Source organism: Sabethes cyaneus, chromosome 2, assembly GCF_943734655.1.
Source record: "Sabethes cyaneus chromosome 2, idSabCyanKW18_F2, whole genome shotgun sequence".
NCBI classification, from domain to species: domain Eukaryota; kingdom Metazoa; phylum Arthropoda; class Insecta; order Diptera; family Culicidae; genus Sabethes; species Sabethes cyaneus.
The window spans coordinates 73,425,045-73,444,856 of NC_071354.1; the positions used below are offsets into that span (position 1 = coordinate 73,425,045).

Genomic DNA, 19,812 nt, shown 5'->3' on the forward strand with positions numbered 1-19,812 from the left:
CGTCAAGATAGTTGCAGCAGTCGAGCCGAACGCCCTTTTAGTAGATAGGGAAAACCACTCCTTCCATCCTATCCTATCCTCCAGAACTAGCTTGTCCTCCTCCAAAATCTTAGAAATAACCCAGTGTAGAGGCGTTGCCAGCGTTTCTCAGCTCTGTTTATAAAGCTCTGCGGTCCTTACCAACAGCTTTGTTGATCTTGGGTGTAGCAATATTACTATCATCCACGGACGCTCCTAGATCAACTTCCGTTGCGCGTTCAGCTGAACTTCACCCTCGAGATGTTCATCAAAGCACAGCTGTAATCCTCATCATAATGCGCTATTGGCAACAGTGCCTTGTCTTGACATCTGGTGAAGAATGGTGATAAGGACTTTTGTGACTGGTGGTCAGTATTCGACCTCCCAGTTGGCTTCGAGGTATGACGCTGGCCTAATAAGCCAGTCGTCGTATGTTCGAATCTCGACTGGGAGAAGCTGTTAGAGTCAATAGGATCGTTGCAACTGGCTATGCAATTGTGCTGCACTCTAACAGCTGGCTACGAAGTCTGTCGTATAAAATAGCAGAAGGTCAAGTTTCGATAACGGAATGTAGCATCTATGCTTTGCTTTGCTTTGCTTTGGTCAGTATTGATTTTCTGTCAACTTATAAATTGACTTATTTGCTTAACGAAAGAACAACTTGATTTTCTGCTACCAGTTAAAGAAAACTGCCGCAGAATCGCACCGAGTGCTTGTCGAAGCTTACGATGAACATACTTTTGGGAAATCACAGTGTTTTGATGTCAGAGGCGAAAAATGTGGAAAACTTTCACGAAAGTTGGCAGATAATGCACGAGTACGGTTTTCCGGACAAACTGACGCGGTTGATCAAAGCTACTCTGGAACGAGTGATGTGCTACGTGCGCGTTTCGGAGACACTCTCAAGTCCTTTTGAATCGCGCAGAGGGTTACGGCAAGGGGATGGACTGTCTTGTATGTTATTCCATATCGCTATTGAAGGTGCGATCCGGCGAGCAGGCATCGAAACGAGAGGAACGATCTTCAGCCTTTGCAGATGACCTCGACATCATTACTAGAAACCGTGGGACGGCGGTAGCAATCTACGCGGACTAAAAACGGAGGCTAGGAGGATAGGGTTACAAACTGATGCGTCGAAAACCAAATATATGGTAGGAAGAGGTTCCAGAGAAAGTAACGTTTACCTCCCACGGACAGTGACTATTGACGGCGATGAACTGGAAGTGGTTGATGAGTTGGTATATTCTCTGGTCACCGCCAACAATAATACGAGTAAGGAGATCCAACGACGCATTCAAATTGGTAATCGAGCCTACTTTTCCCTCCGCAAGACGTTTCGATCTAGGAGCATACGCTGCCGCAAAAAGCTGACGATGTACGAAGCGCTAATAAGACCGGTAGTCCTCTACGGACTTGAGACAGTAACTTTGCTACGGAAGACAAACGTGCACTTGCCGTTTTTGAACGAAAGGTGTTGCGGACTATTTTTGGCGGAGTACAAACGGAAAGCGAAGATTGGCGGAGACGTAGGAATCACGAGCTACAGGCACTGTTTGGAGAGATCCCCATCGTACATCTGGCGAAAGTTGGGAGACTACGGTGGGCCGACCACGCGACAAGGATGCTGGACGACTGTGTAGTGAAATCCGTTCTCTTCAAGAACCCCACCGGCACCAGGAATAGAGGGGCTCAACGTGCACGATGGCTCGACCAGGTTGAAGCCGACTTGCGTGTGTCGAGACGCGCAACGAATTGGCGACGAGTAGCCCAGGACCGAGTACAATGGAGAGGTATTCTTGATACGGCAAGAGCCACCCCGGCTCTCGGCTAAATAAGTAAGTAAGTTGCAGGACAGTGAACTCCAAGCACTGTTGGACAAAGATGACTCAACAGCAAATAACTCGCGGATCAATTGAATGTGACTCAAGAAACAATCTCTATACGTTTGAAGGCTATGGGAAGGGAAAGATCCAAAAAATCGGAAAATGAGTTCCACATGAGCTGAACAAAAAATTACATGTAAAATGCTGTTCGTCAGGTATAAAGGGAAGTGATTTCTCCACCGGCTGTTGAGACCAGAAAAGAAAAGTGGATTTATTTCGAAAATCATAACAGTTAAAAATCTAGGGTAAGTCCAGGGGGACCATCAACATCAGTTGCACGATCAAATCGCGCGCTGTGCGCAAAAAACTGTGACTCAAATCTGGCGAAACCGGTAACACTGAATGCCACCGACAACAAATGATCATTTTGAACTGAGCTTTGGATGAAAAACGAACAAAAAACTCAACACAACGTGATTTTATTATATGACAACGCTCCATCACACCCTGGAAAACCGTTTTTATATCATTTTATTGCAATAAACGAGTGTTTTCTTTCAAAAAAATCCTGTTTTACCTGTAAAGCAACGTAAAATCTAACGCAGGCGTACAGTTTTCTACTAAATTTTCATAATTTAATATCTAAAAAAATTACCTAGCATACTACAAACATATAGTTACTAGAGCATCGAGCTAACTCGAGTGCTTCTATCGTACCTACATTTTGAACTGTACTTCACCCAACCAACTTTCAACCGTTCAGCAGCAAACAATAAAATAAATTAAAATTCACAAATCAAAAAAGCAATTGCCGAATCAGAAGGCTCGCTTGACTGCTGCTGGCGTGATGAGAATCTATAATAAACGAGGAAGACCGACCGGTGGGACATTAACCCTCGGCAAGCAAACGCAACGGGGCTTTTTGCTCGTGTCATATTTATAGTGCAAAACTCATCGCTATGCCACCCGTGCATGTGTGCGCCACCCACCGCCACCGACCACCGACCACCAACCGGTCGCGTTGTTGGTACGCACGGGGTGGTTCGAGTGGAAACTGTTGTTGTTCAGTTATTGATATCAATTATTATCGTTCCAAACCGTAGCACCATAGCCAACTTGGGCCACTACCGGCTGTACCGTACAGTAACAGTACGGTTTCAAGCTTTTTAGTAACTTTTACTTGAACTGGTAAGATATGAAAAAATCCTAATCAAGCAATCAAGACATATTTTATCTAACAAATCTAACTATTTCAAGTAAACGAAACTGCATTTGAGAATTAATAATAATAATTTAAATTAAACAAGTACGATATCACAAAGCAATGGTCGCAACCTTAAGCCAACACGACTGTTCTACATTTGTATCTGATGTCGTTGATAGAGGCACGCACACGTGCAGGAGAAACCTGCCAAATCGAAGCATAATTGATGCGTCGTTCGCATGTCTCCCGAGACTGATGTGACATAAAATGGATCGTATTCTCCATTTAGCAGAGGCAACATTAACTGAAGACATATAGACGTTTACATCAGCTTGCCAAGGATGAAAAAAGCGACAGGTACAGCAATCATGACTCATAAATAATTCAGCGAGATTTCTAGAGTAATCACGAGAATCGAGATTATTTTTACGTGCTTTTATTTTGTTCGATTTAGTTAGCAATGTTTGGCACTGGTATCCGGTATCCAGCCAACAGAGAAGTAGGACTAAAATGTAGTATCATTTTTTCTCTAGTTGAAACAACATTACATGTTTCATTTATAACGCTGGTTTTATTGTAAATAAATGTAAATAAAAGCCTGCTATCTCGTATGATTGATATTCACGAGAGCGATTTGCATTATCAGCGCAACAAGCCTATAATTAATCCTGTACGATGGTGAAATGTAAATGGCTTACCTAGTTCCTGGACCGGTCATATCTGGACAGCCGGATGTGGTGCAGAATTCACTAATTGTTCCGTACACTAAGTTCACGTGCTCGAAAAGCGCCAGAGCTGTATGGAAGAAAAATAAGATCGTTGGTTAGATAATTTTCTACAGACGAAAAGAAATGTAGTTCGAAAGTAACTGATTGTAAAGTCCGTCGTTAATTTTTTTTCTAATAAAGATACAAATAAAGAAAAGTAAAGAAATCACTATAACAGAATGTTGCAATAGCAAGGCAGGAAACATTCGACACCAAAAAATGATGAGATTTTTTCTTGCGTATTTGTTGCAAACAACCGCAAGGGTATGCCCTTGTAAAATTTACATAACAACAATCCGAAAAACAACTTAAATAAATAATTCAAAATGCAGCACCAGTCGTATACAATTATGCTGCGATTTTTATGCCATTTGAGCAATACAGCTGAGAATATTGGCTTAAAGTGTATGAAATTCACAGCACCTATACCAAGCGTCAAGGGTAATTAAAAGCGATGTAGAAGGTGAACTTCTGCTTAATAGGCTGAAAACTCAATTGGTGAAGAAAAAATTGGAATTGTTCCAATTCCATTTAATTACCTCCAACGCTGTTGGCAAACTAATCCGCACACACGATCAACGGTCTCACTCAATTGGGAATGAAAAACGTGTCCGAGAACAACAGACTTTCAAACATATTAAACAGTAATCAACAGCAGTATCATGCGCCTCCATTACAGATCGTTTGATACCGGTTAGATAAATTCTCTGAGAACATTAGAATTAAACGCAATTATTTTTACTCGATAATCTCACCTGAGCCACCCTCCGACTTCATTCATATTAATCACACTAGTGATCAATTAATAAATCACTGGCCATACACGGTGCATTATTTAACTGTGAAACAATCAACTACGTCTCAATTATCATAGTAGAACCACCTAGTTCCCTTCGCACGTCAACCGTGTAGCCGGCAACAGCGCCAGCAACTGTCAGTGATACGACAGAAACCGACTCTGGACTGGAAGCGCACCTGAAGCACAATTTGTCCGCAGTGAAAGTAACAGGTTTCAAAATTTGCAATTCAATCAGAACCAGACCAAGAAACGGTGTTGTGCCTTCTATGTAACCCACCCAGCCCATGCCATGGTACGATAACCACCGAAGTGTTTTCTTTGCACACTCTACAGGACTATAAATACCTACACGCTTTTTTACGACTGAAACGTCACACTTATAAGCGGTACCTTTCGATGGTCTAGTCCAGCAAGCGCTGGGCTGGAGATGGTACGCAGCGTTAGGTTTTTCGACCAGGCGAGAAAGGACAACCTGATCTGAAATAGATTTTTGTTACACCTGTCCGAAATTTACCGCCACCACTAACTAAGCACCGTAGAGTGTGCTGTTGTGATGAATGTAAAAATACCGTTTTCGTTCAGTCGACGAGTGTTTTCGGTGCATAATTTGGCAGTAACTGGGTTATGCTTACCGGAGTGAAGCTCGTGTACAGTTTTTACGGAGGAACTTAAAAGGTAGATTATTCGGTTGTTTTATTTTATGTGCCGAATGCCGAGTTAGTAAGCAAATCTAGGTTACAGTTACTATATGCCATCGGTATATTTAATAATAACATTTGAGAATGGTTATGAACCAAAATCGTAAATTTACAGCTTACAATTACCTATTATCCTGCCACTATTTTCTTTTTGACAGCCTGCCTACCGACTGGTGCGAAATCTCAAGAATTATAATTGATCACATATGGCGCGAATCATTCCGTGTGACACATCTTTACTTATGTGCTTTGCAGTCAACGTACCTACTGTGCGTTGGAACGTTGCTTAAATTCATTGCTTTTGTATCTTTGCATTTTGTAACTGCCAATGATTGACACAAGCGTGTCAAATATTTTTAGCCGATGACAAGAAATACTCACTTAAGCCACCATTTGCCACCTTGGGAAATATTTAAGCTCAAAGAAATACTATTTTTTATCAAAAAAGCTCAAAATCTCCGAAACTTCAGAAAACAACGTATAAAAATGTTCTACGAAAACGTTGTTTTTACCAATATAAACAACTTCCTAGAACACTATGAACACGTAAAAGTTGACCAGAATAAGTCAGGGTTTAAAAACTGTTTTAAAGGGCTTGTCCACGAATAACGCTTCGTAAATGATTTCCATGAAGAGATACAAGTATGGTGTCTTTGACAAAATTGTTTGTACTGATATTTACTACAACTACATACGAGAAAATAAATTTTGTATCTCACTTTTAGAGGAGTTAGTTAGCCAATTTGGAGGAATTTGTTATACCAAGAAATGTTCTTAAAGACACAGCATGCGAAAAACTTCACGCTTCGGCGCAATATCACTCGATCACGTATTACGCTGTTTGGACCACTGTGGATTGTGAGGAACGTGCTACTCGAGCCATAGATGCTGATACCTGAAAAATATATCGGTGCAATGGCAGGTGAGGTTCGCACCCACGCTCTCTCGGTTGGTACTCGAATGTTTTACTAACTAAACTACCGCCACCCGCTATATTAAGTTGTCCAATACCTAATTTTGTTTTATTCTCTCAATTCTATCACTCCTGTATACGCATCACGCAGTTCCCCATGCAACCATATTGGTTGTATGATTGCTCATCGTTTCTACCGCAGAGAAGATGAACTGTTATCTACCCGGTCAATGCAATGTGATAGAAGCAAAGCAGTGCGTTGCCGACGTTCACCACGGCAAGTCCAAAATAATTTACGTCATGATCGCGTCATATAGTCATATACAAGTAAATAAAAAACAAAAAACACACTCGGTGGTAGAAGCTGGTAAAGGTGGATCGGACACACCTTGAGGAAAGGAGCGACCGAGGTCTGCAGAGAAGCACTCGACTGGAATCTACAAGGACAGCGTAGAAGAGGCAGACCCAGATGCTCATACCGACGCAGCTTAGCCAACGTTATTCGGGCTGTAGACGAGAACCTGTCCTGGCCATTGGTAAAAGCCATCGCGGGTAACCGTCAGCAGTGGAGATCTCCGCTTTTATCCCTTTGTTGTACCGGAACGGCGGACATAGACACATAAGTGGTAGAGGCTTGCCGTGGCGAACGTAGGCAACGCACTGCTTTGCTTCTATCACATTGACCGAGTAGATAACAGTTTATCTTGTCGGAGGTAAAAATAATGAGCACTCATACAAATAATATCGTCACATGGGGCAGTGTGTGATGCGTATGCGTAGAATTTGGAGAGTAAAACAAAATTAGGTATCAGACTACCTCATATAGCAGGTGACGGTAGTTTAGTTAGTACAACACGCGTGTACCAACCAAGAGAGCGTGGGTGCAAATCCCACCTGCCATTGCACCGATGTGTTTTTTGTCTATATCGAAATTTTCCAGTTCATCCAATCAATAATTCTTCGCATCGGACACTTCCTTCCTTTCCTTTCATTAGCTTTCCATTTTTATCATTAGTTTTTCCTTTTCTTACTTCCCATTCTTGTTACAAATTTCCATAAAACTATATCAATGTTATCTTACGTTCGCGTTACCCTTTCTAGTTTCATTCAGTCGTTACTATTTTCTTTTATTCTTGCTTATTTTATTTTCTGCTATTCTTCCTTATTTCCTTTCCCATTCTTCATCTTTTTCGATTATAATTTTCATTCTCTTTCCCATTCCCCTTTCACATCGCAATCACTCGCCTCGATGCTACATTCCGATAGGGCCCGTTCCGATCAGAAATCATATTCTGAATCTCGATCGACGTGTGTTATAGCATATGTTGTAACTTGCTGATCGGGTCAGGGTCCGATCGGTATGTAAAATAAAAGCGAAAATTTTATTTACCGTTCCAAATTTTCATTTCCCGTTTCCATATTGAGTTTTCAAAATAATTGTACCGATTCGGCTGACAGCCGTTAGCACTTTATAAAATATATATGCACGAACACTATGTTATCAAGGACTTATGAACGAAAACCCTAAAATCACTTCAAAAGTCGCTTCAAAAGTCTCAGACTAAACATCGTAAAACAAACATTTTTTCACGAAAATTAAAAAAAACAGCCATCCAGGAAAAAAATACTCGCCCCGATTTTGCATTCCGACCGGGATCGTTCCGATCAGCATACGATGTATTCCGATCGAAGCGCGATTTCTGATCGGATCCGCCTCCGATCGGTATGTCAAATAGAGGCGACTATTTTGAAAAAGTTTTCTACAACATTTTCCACGGAGATGGAAAACTGCGAGAGCAATCGAAAAAATTTGTGGAAAATTTTATCAACATTATATTTTTTCTCAATTACTGAGGAAATCTGCTTGTTTTTACGATGCTTGGTTCTTGAGTTATCGCTTATAAACGACACATTGCCTATGAAGAACGGAAAAGTTTCATTTAAATTTCTGGGAAAATAGGAAAATTCGATTTTGTTTAAATATTTTTTGCGTTCATAACTCCATATGACCGTGAACGAAATTTTGTAAAATCCTGAAACCCTTCAGCTCAGAACTCTACATTTTTGTAAAATACTTCATTCTATTTCCCTCCCTATTTCTCTTATCCATATTAGTTCATTTTTATATAGCTCTATTCACTTGTCCTACTTACACATGTTACCATAACAGCCTTTTATATTTTTTCTTCCTCTTCTTCTATCAAGAATTTCGACAAAATAAATCATCAAATCGCTATCTCGAAACTTCAGAGGCTTGGATTATGCGGCAATATACTGAAATGGTTTGAATCATACCTTACTGGTCGAACTATGTCAGCCAAAATTGGAAATACTATCTCTTTGCCCTTTTCGGTCACATCTGGCGTACCTCAAGGCAGCCATCTAGGCCCATATATTTTTCTGCTGTACCTCAATGATATCCATCCTACTCTTAAATGCATGAAATTATCGTATGCCGACGATTTCAAACTTTTTTTCGTAATTAAGAATATGTCTGACTGCCAATTTTTGCAATCGCAGCTAAGTAGTTTTGCTGACTGTAAAAGACTTAGGAGTTTTGCTGGACTCCAAACTGACATTCAAGGATCACATAGCCTTCATCTGCTCTAAAGCCTCGAGAAATCTTGGCTTCTTATTCAGGGCCACAAAGCAGTTTACTAGCATTCCATGTTTGAAAACTCTGTACTGTTCCTTAGTGCGCTCTGTATTGGAATTTGCCTCGAATGTGTGGGCACCGTACTATCAGAACAGTATTCAACGGATTGAGGCAATCCAACGGAAATTTGTGCGTTTCTCTTTACGGCTCCTACCTTGGAATGATCCATTAAACCTCCCAAGTTACCAAAATCGATGTAATCTGATCGGGCTTGATACGTTGGCACTTCGGCGCGATGTTACCAAAGCTACCTTTATCTCCGACATCTTAACGTCGTTTGTTGATTGTTCCGATATTCTGCAACTCCTAAACATAAACATTCGCCGTAGAAATCTTCGATCCCATGCCTTTTTTTACATTCCCGTCTCACGTACTAATTATGGTAGTAATGAGCCTCTCAGTAGCATATGTCGCGTTTTTAATAAATGTTATAATGTTTTTGATTTTAACGTATCTCGAACCGTTCTAAAAACTCGTTTTCGTAGGGCTCTGAAACAAATGTAGTTTGTCCTTTATAATATCAATAGTATCGTGTTAGTCCTAAGCTACTATTTTTTGTATACATCTAGTTCTTGTAAGTTATTTGTTAAGGAAACTATGTGCTCTTTGTTTTAAGTTTAAAAAATGTATCATTTGGTGTAAATCTGTTGGTACTAAAAGATAGGAGGTTTTGTGCCTACTGGAGAAGGAACGTTATAACTGTTCCACTCCAGCGGGCTTTTCCCTTCTCAAATAAACAAATAAACAAATTCTTCTCCACTGGTCCTGCGCTACTCGTCACCAATTCGTTGAGCCGAAACACGAGTCGAGACACACGCAAATCGGTTTCAACCTGATCGAGCCATCTAGCATGTTGGGCCCCTCTATTCCTGGTGCCAGTTCTTGAAAAAAAAACCAATTTCACTGCACAGTCGTTCGGCATCCTTGCCATGTGATCGGCCTACCGTACCCAGCTAGCACCAAATCGTGAATCAATAACCGAAAATTATCGTTAATAACTCTTAACAAATTCGGAATCGTAACTAAAGATGAATAAAGTCCGCCCAAGTTGATTTTCAGTCGTATATAATGATAACAGCTGACATTCATACGATATTCAGCACAGAATCGTATAGCAAAACGGAGCGGGTCGGGCTTAATCGGATATTGTCGTATATAATTACTTATATCGATGAAATGTGTATGTTTATTCCTCATCACGCATATCGCCTCCAAAATACCACGGATATGCCAATTTAGCGCATCAAATACGATTTATTAGCATGTATATATGTAAGTAATGCTGATTTTTAACTTTTATATACATATAAAAATGTTAGCTGGGTAGTCTCCCAACTTTCACCAGGTGTACGAACGAAATTTCTCCAACAGGTGCCTGTAACTCGTGCCTCGTGGTTCACACGCCTACGCCACTCTCCGCTATCCGTTTGTACTCCACCAAAAATAGTCCGCAATCACGCTTTTAATAAAGATGTTGAATAACATACAGGACAGTTCGCTTGCCGCACCCCTTTGCGCGAAAGGACTTGAGAGTGCTTCCGAAACGCGCACGTAACACATCCGGAAAATCGTACTCGTGCATTATCTGTCATAGTTGTTCGCACTCGACTGTATCGTATGCTGCCCTGAAATCCTCGAAAATATGATGCGTGGGCACGTTGAACTCCCGACATTTTTGGAGGATTTGTCGTAGAGTAAAAATTTGCAGTAGTTGCATGGGTACTGCCCTACGAATTCTCTGGCTATTGAGGATAGATAGGGATAGATATTTTTCTTACCATTCTCTTTTTTTTATTTTTCCTTTTATTTGGATCTGTCATTTCCCTATTCTATTTTTATTCTTTTCTCACTTTTCATTTCTGTTCCTCATTTTCTTTTACGATTTACATTTTTAAAGCTTCTCGTTGGCTTTGAGTTTCTAACAAACTTAAACTCAACTGCGATTGAGATTGATTTACTGCTATTATACAGAAATTTACGCCAGTCAACCATTACTCCTCCTGTCTTTCCCATTTCTGTTTCACGTTTCAATTTACTTTTTTTTACTGAATTTTCTTTTTTTATTCCCAATCACCGTTTGCTATTACCAATTGCTATTTAATACTTTCAATCCCACTTCTGGAAAGTGTTTTTACAAAATATTTCGCGGCGGTAAAAAAATTTAAAGAATAGCCGGAAAAACTACTTCTTAAAAACTTATGAAAATGTAATATAAAAAAAAAACGTTTTTTGTTGTTTCTGTATATCACATATTACAAATTAAAATAACATCTTTTTCATTTCGTTCTTTGAATTCTCAAACCGTGTTTTCCCAACCCCCATCCTAACAGCATCGAAAAAAATTGTATTCCCGTGTTTCGCTTCCTGAAAATTAAACACTTTCATACTCCTCCCACAGCCACCCCCAACCCCATCTGTTGGAAGGTCACATTACACTACAGCGGCAGAAGAAGCATCGCCAAAACGCGACACGCGTACTAATAAATTTGTTTGTGCAACAACAAAAAAACCGTTGTCTGGCGACACCGTGTCTGCTACATGATATTTGTAATTTGTTATTTGCCTTTGGGTATGTGTTCGGTTTTTTTTTTGTTTCTACTGCTTCGAGTGTCTGTATTTGGACTTAATTAAAGCAGATGTTCGTTAACAGCTCGGTGTATAAATATGAAAGCACCAAAAAAACACGTCTTTGGGTAGGTAATTTTCGACAATGCGCCCATTTTTTCTGCGCTTTCAATTGAGTGAAAGTGTTTGACATTTTGAGGTTAACAATATGTCACCTGTTTTGTATTTTTAACTAAAGAAAGTGCGAAACACACGTGTTTAGGTCAAGATATAGTTTTTTCCGCACTGCTCAAACAGTGACAGATATTGAGTGACACACAAAAAAAAAACTGACCGTCACCCAGATTTTCAGGAACATACATTGTATGACCACATAACATTGCATTGCACGACTATTTGCTCTGAAAAGTCACTCTCAGCTTATGAATACTCAAATGCTATGGAATAAGAATCGGAAGGGGAAAATAACTTGTCATTGTGCGTGCGTTTCGTGACCCCACGTCCATGAGCATGCGAATAATACCATACAATCAGTTTCTTGGAAGCGGAAATTCGTCTACTTACTATGCGAGGCAAGCCATTCATTATAGTCTAAACCAGCTGGCAGGTCCACCAGTAACCTCAGATCGGCGTCTGGTAGTTTGCGTTCCAGTACTCCTTCCTCCAGATATAGTTTTGTGTCACTCTGACTCGAGTCGCCGTCTCGTTCCTTGCGTCGGGCTTTTCTGTAAGTAGAGAAACAAATGGAATGCTATTAATAACGAAACGCGGAAATCAGTGATTTTAACAAATTAGGGAATACGAATCGCTATCGCTAATCGTGACGCATAAATCAGAGCACGTCAGAGTTTTTCCAGCAATGCGTCGACTGACCTATATACTTAATTGGAGCAAATGGATGCGGCTGCAGAGGCCCAGCGAAATGCACACCACAAACGCAGCTGCAAGCTATTACCAAACTTAATTAAAAATAAAAACACCATCGACTGTGAGGAAATAACCAAAACAACGTTCGTCTAGGCAGCACCCAGAGCCTCTGCCGGACCGTACTCACGCGTGGAAGCTCGTAATCTACGGTTTGTGCAACGCCAGAACGTAAAACGTGAATTGGCCAACATGACGTTAATCTAGGTTTACCGCACGAACCAAGCAAACGCGTTTTTCCGCAGGGCCCTCTCAGCAGCGGAACATAAATCTTCTTGAATGCATCAACTCGTGCCGGGGTTACTGTTTAGAAGAACGACGTTTCGCAGCAATAATCACGATGTTCTGGTTCATTCGGTGATGATTATTAGAAGAAGAAAAAATATAGGTCAGGTAGGGAATTTCAAACATTGTTCAACTGCCACCAAGTGAATTGAATTTAAAAATCGATAATTCCGCTTAATTATCTACGCTCTTGAATATTAGCAAACCTGTAAATTTCAATTTCAGTAGTAAATTTATTATCCATTTAACAGCGGACTTGGAGAGCATAAGGTCGTATTTCAAAAGCTATTAAGAGATGATGCCTGGTTTAGCATTTGATTTATGGTTTCAGAGAAGAAATGTTACGAGGTAACAGGCAATTAACGCAGCTGATAGCAAGCTAAAACAAACATATGTTCAGTTTTGTGGCTCTGTAAACGCTAAAAATAGAAAACACTTAGCCCCTTGCCGACTCTGTACTCATATCGTGTGAAAGTCAAGAGGCAAAATCAATCAAGTTTCCGTTTATTGCTGCTGCTCAATTTTATGATCCTGACGGTAGTAATTATCCAAACGAATCGAGCATAATGTCAGCACGGGTTTATCCGATATTGAATTAACATCAGAGCATTAACATTTTTTCAAATACCATGGGTGATGGCAAATCGACGACGGATTTTTATGGCGAATTCATTCGTAAGCAAGAAAAATCGTATTGCAATATGCAATTTATGATAAAAAATAAGGTGTAAATTTACCAGATATTTCCACAACGTTTACTCAACTTCCCCAACACAGACGACAGATGCATATACGAACTAGATACTGTGGAACAACTTAGGTTGAATGAAATACAAGAAGGCAAACATATATAACACGTCATTTTCATTCTTCTTCGGATAATGTGCTTTTGGCGTTTACAACCGAAGTTGCCAAGTTTTATTTCCAACAGTTGTGGAAATGAAGTCCAGTTTTGGGATAAAATATGGATAGGGTAGTTGATCCAATAGTTGTGGTAGTACCAATAGTTGCGCTACTATTCATTATTAATGCATATTTTCGTCACTGCAGCATTTTAGATAAAACAATTACGTTCATTATATAAAACAGGTTTTTAGAAGTATTGGTAGTTAGACTACACCATTTAAAATTAAAGCATTATTTGCTAAAATGCCAATTTTCCAAAATCAAACGCGCAATTGGAGCGCACAACTATAGGCGCTCATCTATAGTTTTGCTACGATGTTTTTTCACTTAGCAACCTAGCAATGTATATGGAATAACACAATTAAAGGAACATTAAACTTAATTAAGGAAACATTAGCGCAACTGTTGGTACAATATAATTGAATCGGAAAATTCATTTTTCCTTTATAAAGCTTCTCGTACAACGAAAGCAATTGTCTTGCCTTGTGACAAATACCTTGTATTTGATAAATTTATATCCCACAAGCATTAATTGAAGCATATACCTCAATAAACAAGCAAAATGAAGTTAATTGTGCTTAGTGGCGCAACTAATGGATCATCTACCCTATTATTAAATTTCTATGACAGAAAAAGATACAAGAGATGAAAAAAGTCAGTTTTTGTCATACCCCGGACAACCCAGAATATCCTCGGTATCCACTTGTTACTACGAATTTTGAAATATATTAGAACATCTTGGAAAAATTTCCCCGTGGAATGCAGTTCGTTTCATCTAAAAATGTCTTATTTTGTAGCAATTATGGTCGTTTAAACTTCGTCAAACCTTTACCTGTCCCGATGTATTCCACGTTAAAAAACGAAACTTTCAAGTGCGCCTAATTGAAATGCAGTACGCTTCTATTCTAGGCATCCTGTTTTTCAAGTTTTCCTTGTGTATTTTAACAACATTTCCTGTTTATGTTTGTCACCGTGAAGCAAAATTATTTTATCTTAAACCTTCAATTGGCACCTCAACAGAAAATTGAAAAATTTATGTTTTCTAGATAACTTTCCTTATCAGTTCAACGCCACCCAAAACAGCGAAACACAACCTCAACAACACAACAGTTGGCACCTTCTCGGTTCGGAGGTTTCCTTGATCGATAACTTATACAGGCAAAACTGTTGTAACGCTTGTTGTTGGGACTGTTGTTGTACTGAATGTCGTGAGACTGACTGATAAAGCGCGTATCAGTTACCGAAAAATATTTATCAGCTACCTAAACACACCTGCGTGCAAGTAGTGGTTATCGGAGTTTGAGTTGAGCTTCGAGATTACTGAATGAAAACCTCACAGCGCGGCTAGAATCCCGTAAGGTTTGCCAATCTAAAAATCTTATAATACGTGCAAACACGATACGACATGAGTGCGACTGGAAACACGGAAATGAAACTGCGCAAAACAGTCGATAACTTGCTTTTAGCACTGTTGCCCTACTACAAAGATCGTCATCGATGCTTACAAGTACCTGTAGCTACTAGCTAGTGGGTGGAGTGCCTTAATGTGCGGTGATCAGCGCTACCTATTAGGCAAATAACAACAATTTATACAACCCGGAACGTTAATTATTCAATCAAGTCACATTTGCAATCGTTAGTAAATAGAATAAATAAATTGATTTTCCTATTGATTTGCATTTCTTATCACCTTTTGTAAACTGTTAATTCATTCTGTTGTTTACGATTTTCTCTTTTAACATGCAACTTTCTATATTTGTTTACGGCAAAACTAAGCGCACCCAATCATACCAAAGCCGCGAACTGTCAAGTGAGACGTTTCTCCATCTAATGTGAAACGTAGAATACGTTGCTGTCATCTAGAGATAACCAGCCGTACACTACTCAGCTGCTGGTTCTGAAACGTGACTGCATCCGTGACTGGAAGCTCACCGTGCATAGCTAGCTTCTACAGCTGTACTTCAACGAATAACAACATTCGAACCTGTTCGTTGATTAAGTATCCATATGGGTACCATATACCGCATTCGATTCCGAGAACGATTATTGGCTAATGAATATTGCTACCCCATGCACCGGATAAGTGGATGTTTCGATCAAACTGTCCGGACTAAGCTGGAATACGATAAGTAGCTTTCTGGCAAGTATATATGTACGGACAGATCAGAGTGATGACAATGATGGCGATATTCGAACGAGTACCGGTTTACTTTCGTTGCATCAGAATTGTAAGTATTGCGATAATTAGCCCAGGTGTTAACGACTTAAAGCGGGATATTTTAAGTGCGAACTCACGAACGTCTGATTGAATTCTAAAGTGAGATCTTAAGTAAAGGTCATCGCAAACAATTTACTCAACTTAACTTTTGCGCGAGCGTAATGTTTATGCTACTGCAGATATGACTATTTACTATCAGTTCATTAATGGGTCGTAAAATAATTTATAATCACTTGAACTCGTCAAACTTCTGTACAAATCATTTCATGAACTACATTATTTATGACACCTTACTATGTGCCTAATTTACTGATTAAAATTAGAAGAATGATTTTTATGTCGAGATTATAATTTTAAACGAGTAAAAATAATAAACAAATAAAAAGCAGAATTGAAACATCTTTCTCGTGTTAACAGACGCTCAATAAAGGGACATTGATCATGTTAATAACCGACAATTATAAAGAAGATCCAAGAAACTTGAAACACACGTGGCCCTTTCGAGTAAACTTTCAAGAATACGGGTGATAATTCCAGATGACGACATTATTTGAATCAATCCTGATTTACGATATTGACTCGATTAATCAGTACCTTTGTATTATTAGTAGTTTTCGTTAACGCCCACTCAATGACGCTACTCAGGTAACCAATATTTGACGACGAAAAACAACGTTGTAGTGATAACGTACTACATGATTTTACGATGACATTGAAACGAAACGATTCATTGATGTTATTGAAAATGAAACGAAGGTTTATTGTTTGATTGTCACGTGATTTTATCGTGCTACTTCGACTCATGAGATTCGGACGTCACAAGCGATTACAGTTGAACAGTTTGAATATACGTACAAAATGTTCTTCTGCAAAAGTTATAAACTTATAGTTTTAAAAAAGAATTAAATAAATAGTTTATATAGTAGAAAAATTCGAAAAATGAATAGATCAACCTCGTGTTTTTGTCTTGACCTTGAAATGAGGTCAGGCTTCAGGCATATATAATGAATATTTTTTAGAAACGGTAGTTCTTTTACAATTGATGAAGGGACGGTAGAAAAAAGTAATGAAATTTTTTAGAGTGAAGGACAAAGAGCGAAAAGGTGAGAGGAGGGGGGGTTATTAGTAGCTACGCTAACAAGCAGTCGTTGTGACTCCTACCTTTTGGAAGGTGCATGGGTCGAACCAAGCTATAATCTGAGATTACAACCGAATTCGAATCCACAATACCCGCCAGGGCATGTGGCTCGCTAGTAGTAATGTACCTTCGAACCATAGAGGCATTGGACAAAAGGACCCCCCCCCCTTATTACAAAAGCACAACCCCCTTATTAAGCAAGTGACGTATCTTCAAACTCCACCATCTGGTGGGTTGAGTTATTTATAGACACAAGCTGTGCCTCTTCCTCGATCTATTGTAATCCAACCACCGAATTGAGAAGTTTAATCTAACTCGTTTTTACTAACTGGACGACGAAACCGTACAGACACTTGTGACTTACAAGGCACTGCATGTGATGTTGTTCGTCGTTAGCGTGTTAGCCGCGATTCTCAACGCGGATCTTCGGGTTGGAGATTCCGGTCCTGTGTGATAGACCAATCTCGAAAACTGAAGACAGTATGTCCCAATGGAAAAATAGACGCATATTTGCACTATTGCCTATAACAGTTCTTGTAAAAATTTACCAAATTGTATAAAGAGGGGATATATCTTTATTATATCAGTCATTATATCGGTTAAAGTAAGCTAGCGAAATTATAATAATTTTTTTCAGGATATTCTTAAACCATGCCCATGAGTAAACTGGTGTGTTTCTTTGAATTTGACTGGATAACAAAAGGATGGGTCGAATGGGAGGGGTGGGGCGTTACCACCCAGGGAGGAATAAAAAAGAAGAAGGCTTTGTTACTTTTTTCCATAATAGGGATTTTCGGAAAGCAGACTGATGCATACGTGAGTGCGAATAAGAGTGGTGCCTTGACCACAGGGGGTTGACAACAGGAATGGCGATCTTTAACAAGGAGGGGCTTAAATAAGTAAATGGGATGGACTTCTCTTGTATTTGGATCGATAGCAGTTGTACAAGTGGTTGGATGACAAGATGAAATGCCTGTAAGGGAGAGGAGCATGGAGTGGGGTGGCTGTAGCCGCAAGGTTACCGAGTCTGTCTTGACAAGCGAGTGGTCGTGGGTTCGAATCTTAGTAGAATCAGGCCATTCGATGTTAAGTGACTTTAGCATGGGTTTATTCTCAGGCCCCTCCACATCCTTCCTATTAAGTTCTGATTTACTAACAAGGAAGCCTCTTGCCAGGGCAAGTTATAAGAGTGGTACTTGCTTGAGGTGCGAATGAAGCCTCTTGTTCAAGGGCAAATTATAACTTGTTCTGGTTCTAGGAACGAGATTGGTAATGCAAAAAGTAGTAAGGAACACATACCTACACACATACACACTCTGACTCTGTGCTGAACTTTGCTTTACCGACCATGAAGCCTTTAGCCGGGGCTGGTTATAAGAATGTTACTTGCTCGAGGTGCGAACAAAGTCTCTTGCTCAAGGACAAATTATAGCTAGTCTCCGCACTTCCTGGCTCTAGAGCTAGATTGGTTGAAAAGTGGTAAGAAGCGTAAAAGGGAAAAAGGGGTGAAAACACACCGGCACTTTAAGGTGAAATTAGCAGTCATCGACTCTACCAATTTGAAAAGCAGTTTTTTTGTTTGAAACAAAAATTCTGTTTATAAAAATATATTCGCTGTGTTCAGATTGGCAAGAAGAATGCAGTTTTTTACATTTTTACAAACGGAACCCCGCTTTTGGGCCCAAAAACTGCTTCCGAAATTGGGCTCTCCGACGAAAAGTCAACGATTGCTAATTTCCCGTTAAGCACGGATAATAAGCAGTTCACTCACTCTATAGCGATACTGCAATAACAACACAGTGCGGAACAACACCTGGATAAGATCACAATAGATCAAAATGCTGGTCATAGTGATAATATCCAAAAAGGGAGAGTAGGAGGCATCAGATAGAGAAGAGGCCAAAATAAGGAAAAAAGGCTTTGTTTCTCTTTCATTACAAAGATTTTCAGAGAGAAAACAAACGTATAAGTGGCTGTAGGACAAAATGTGGTAGCTGACAAGGGGATGCAAAAAAGGTTTCGTTTCGCTTTATATAGATTTCCGAAAAGAAAACCGATTTACAAGTAGCTGGAGGACAACAAGTAGAGGGAACTGCCAAAAGGTGTAAAGACGTTCAAATGAAGAAAAAGGGGTTTGTTGCTTGAATTATGAGAATTTACAATAACAGATATACATATAACTGAGAGACAGAGGGGCCCGAGTAAGATTGGGCACTCAGCTAGTCTATACCTATAAAAATGAATTTCAGTCTGTTTGTATGAACCTTATAGACTCGGAAACTACTGAACCGATTGGTGTGAGAATTTATATGCAGGAATCTTTGGGACCGGGAAAGGTTCTTATGATGGTTCGAGACCTCTCGCGCCTCTGGAAGAGGGGGGGGGGACTCCCATACAAATGAAACACAAATTTCGACGTAACTCGAGAACTAATCAAGCAAGTATGGAGCTAAATTTGGCTTGTGAGGATTTCTGGAGGCAGGATTTTTTTTCTATTGTGGTTCGAGACCCTTCCCCCTCTGAAAGGGTGGGCTCTCATGCAGATGAAACAAAAATTTCTGCATTCGAGAACTAATCAAGCAAATGGAACCAAATTGGGCATGTGTATGGAGGTTTTTGAAGGCAAGAAATGTTTCTATGGTGGTTCAAGACTCCTCCCTCCGGAAGGGGGACCTGCGTACAAAAGAAACACAAATTTCAACCAAACCTGAGAATTATCCAGGCAAATAAAACACAGAATGTGTATTTCTCGGGTAAGAAGCATATTCCGATAGAAATTTGAAGCTTTCCTTAGTCAATACAGGGGGATGCTTGAGCTACTTTCCGTACAACATTTTGCACAAGAAGTTAATCTAAGATTATGCAAAAGAAAATTACGTTTTCGCCTAACTTGACATA

At 39.7% G+C, this 19,812-nt stretch overlaps 1 protein-coding gene across 9 annotated transcripts in view; it reads right to left on the minus strand.

The window, feature by feature from the left end:
• LOC128738844 (MOB kinase activator-like 2) overlaps positions 1-19,812 on the minus strand; it is a 220,039-nt gene that overhangs the window by 6,818 nt on the left and 193,409 nt on the right. For all 9 annotated transcript variants that reach the window (XM_053834271.1, XM_053834270.1, XM_053834278.1 and 6 more), the window contains 2 exons: positions 12,008-12,168; positions 3,744-3,840 (listed from right to left, as the gene is read on the minus strand). In XM_053834271.1, coding sequence (XP_053690246.1) covers positions 3,744-3,840; positions 12,008-12,168 — 258 coding nt within the window. The remainder of the gene's footprint in view (positions 1-3,743; positions 3,841-12,007; positions 12,169-19,812) is intronic.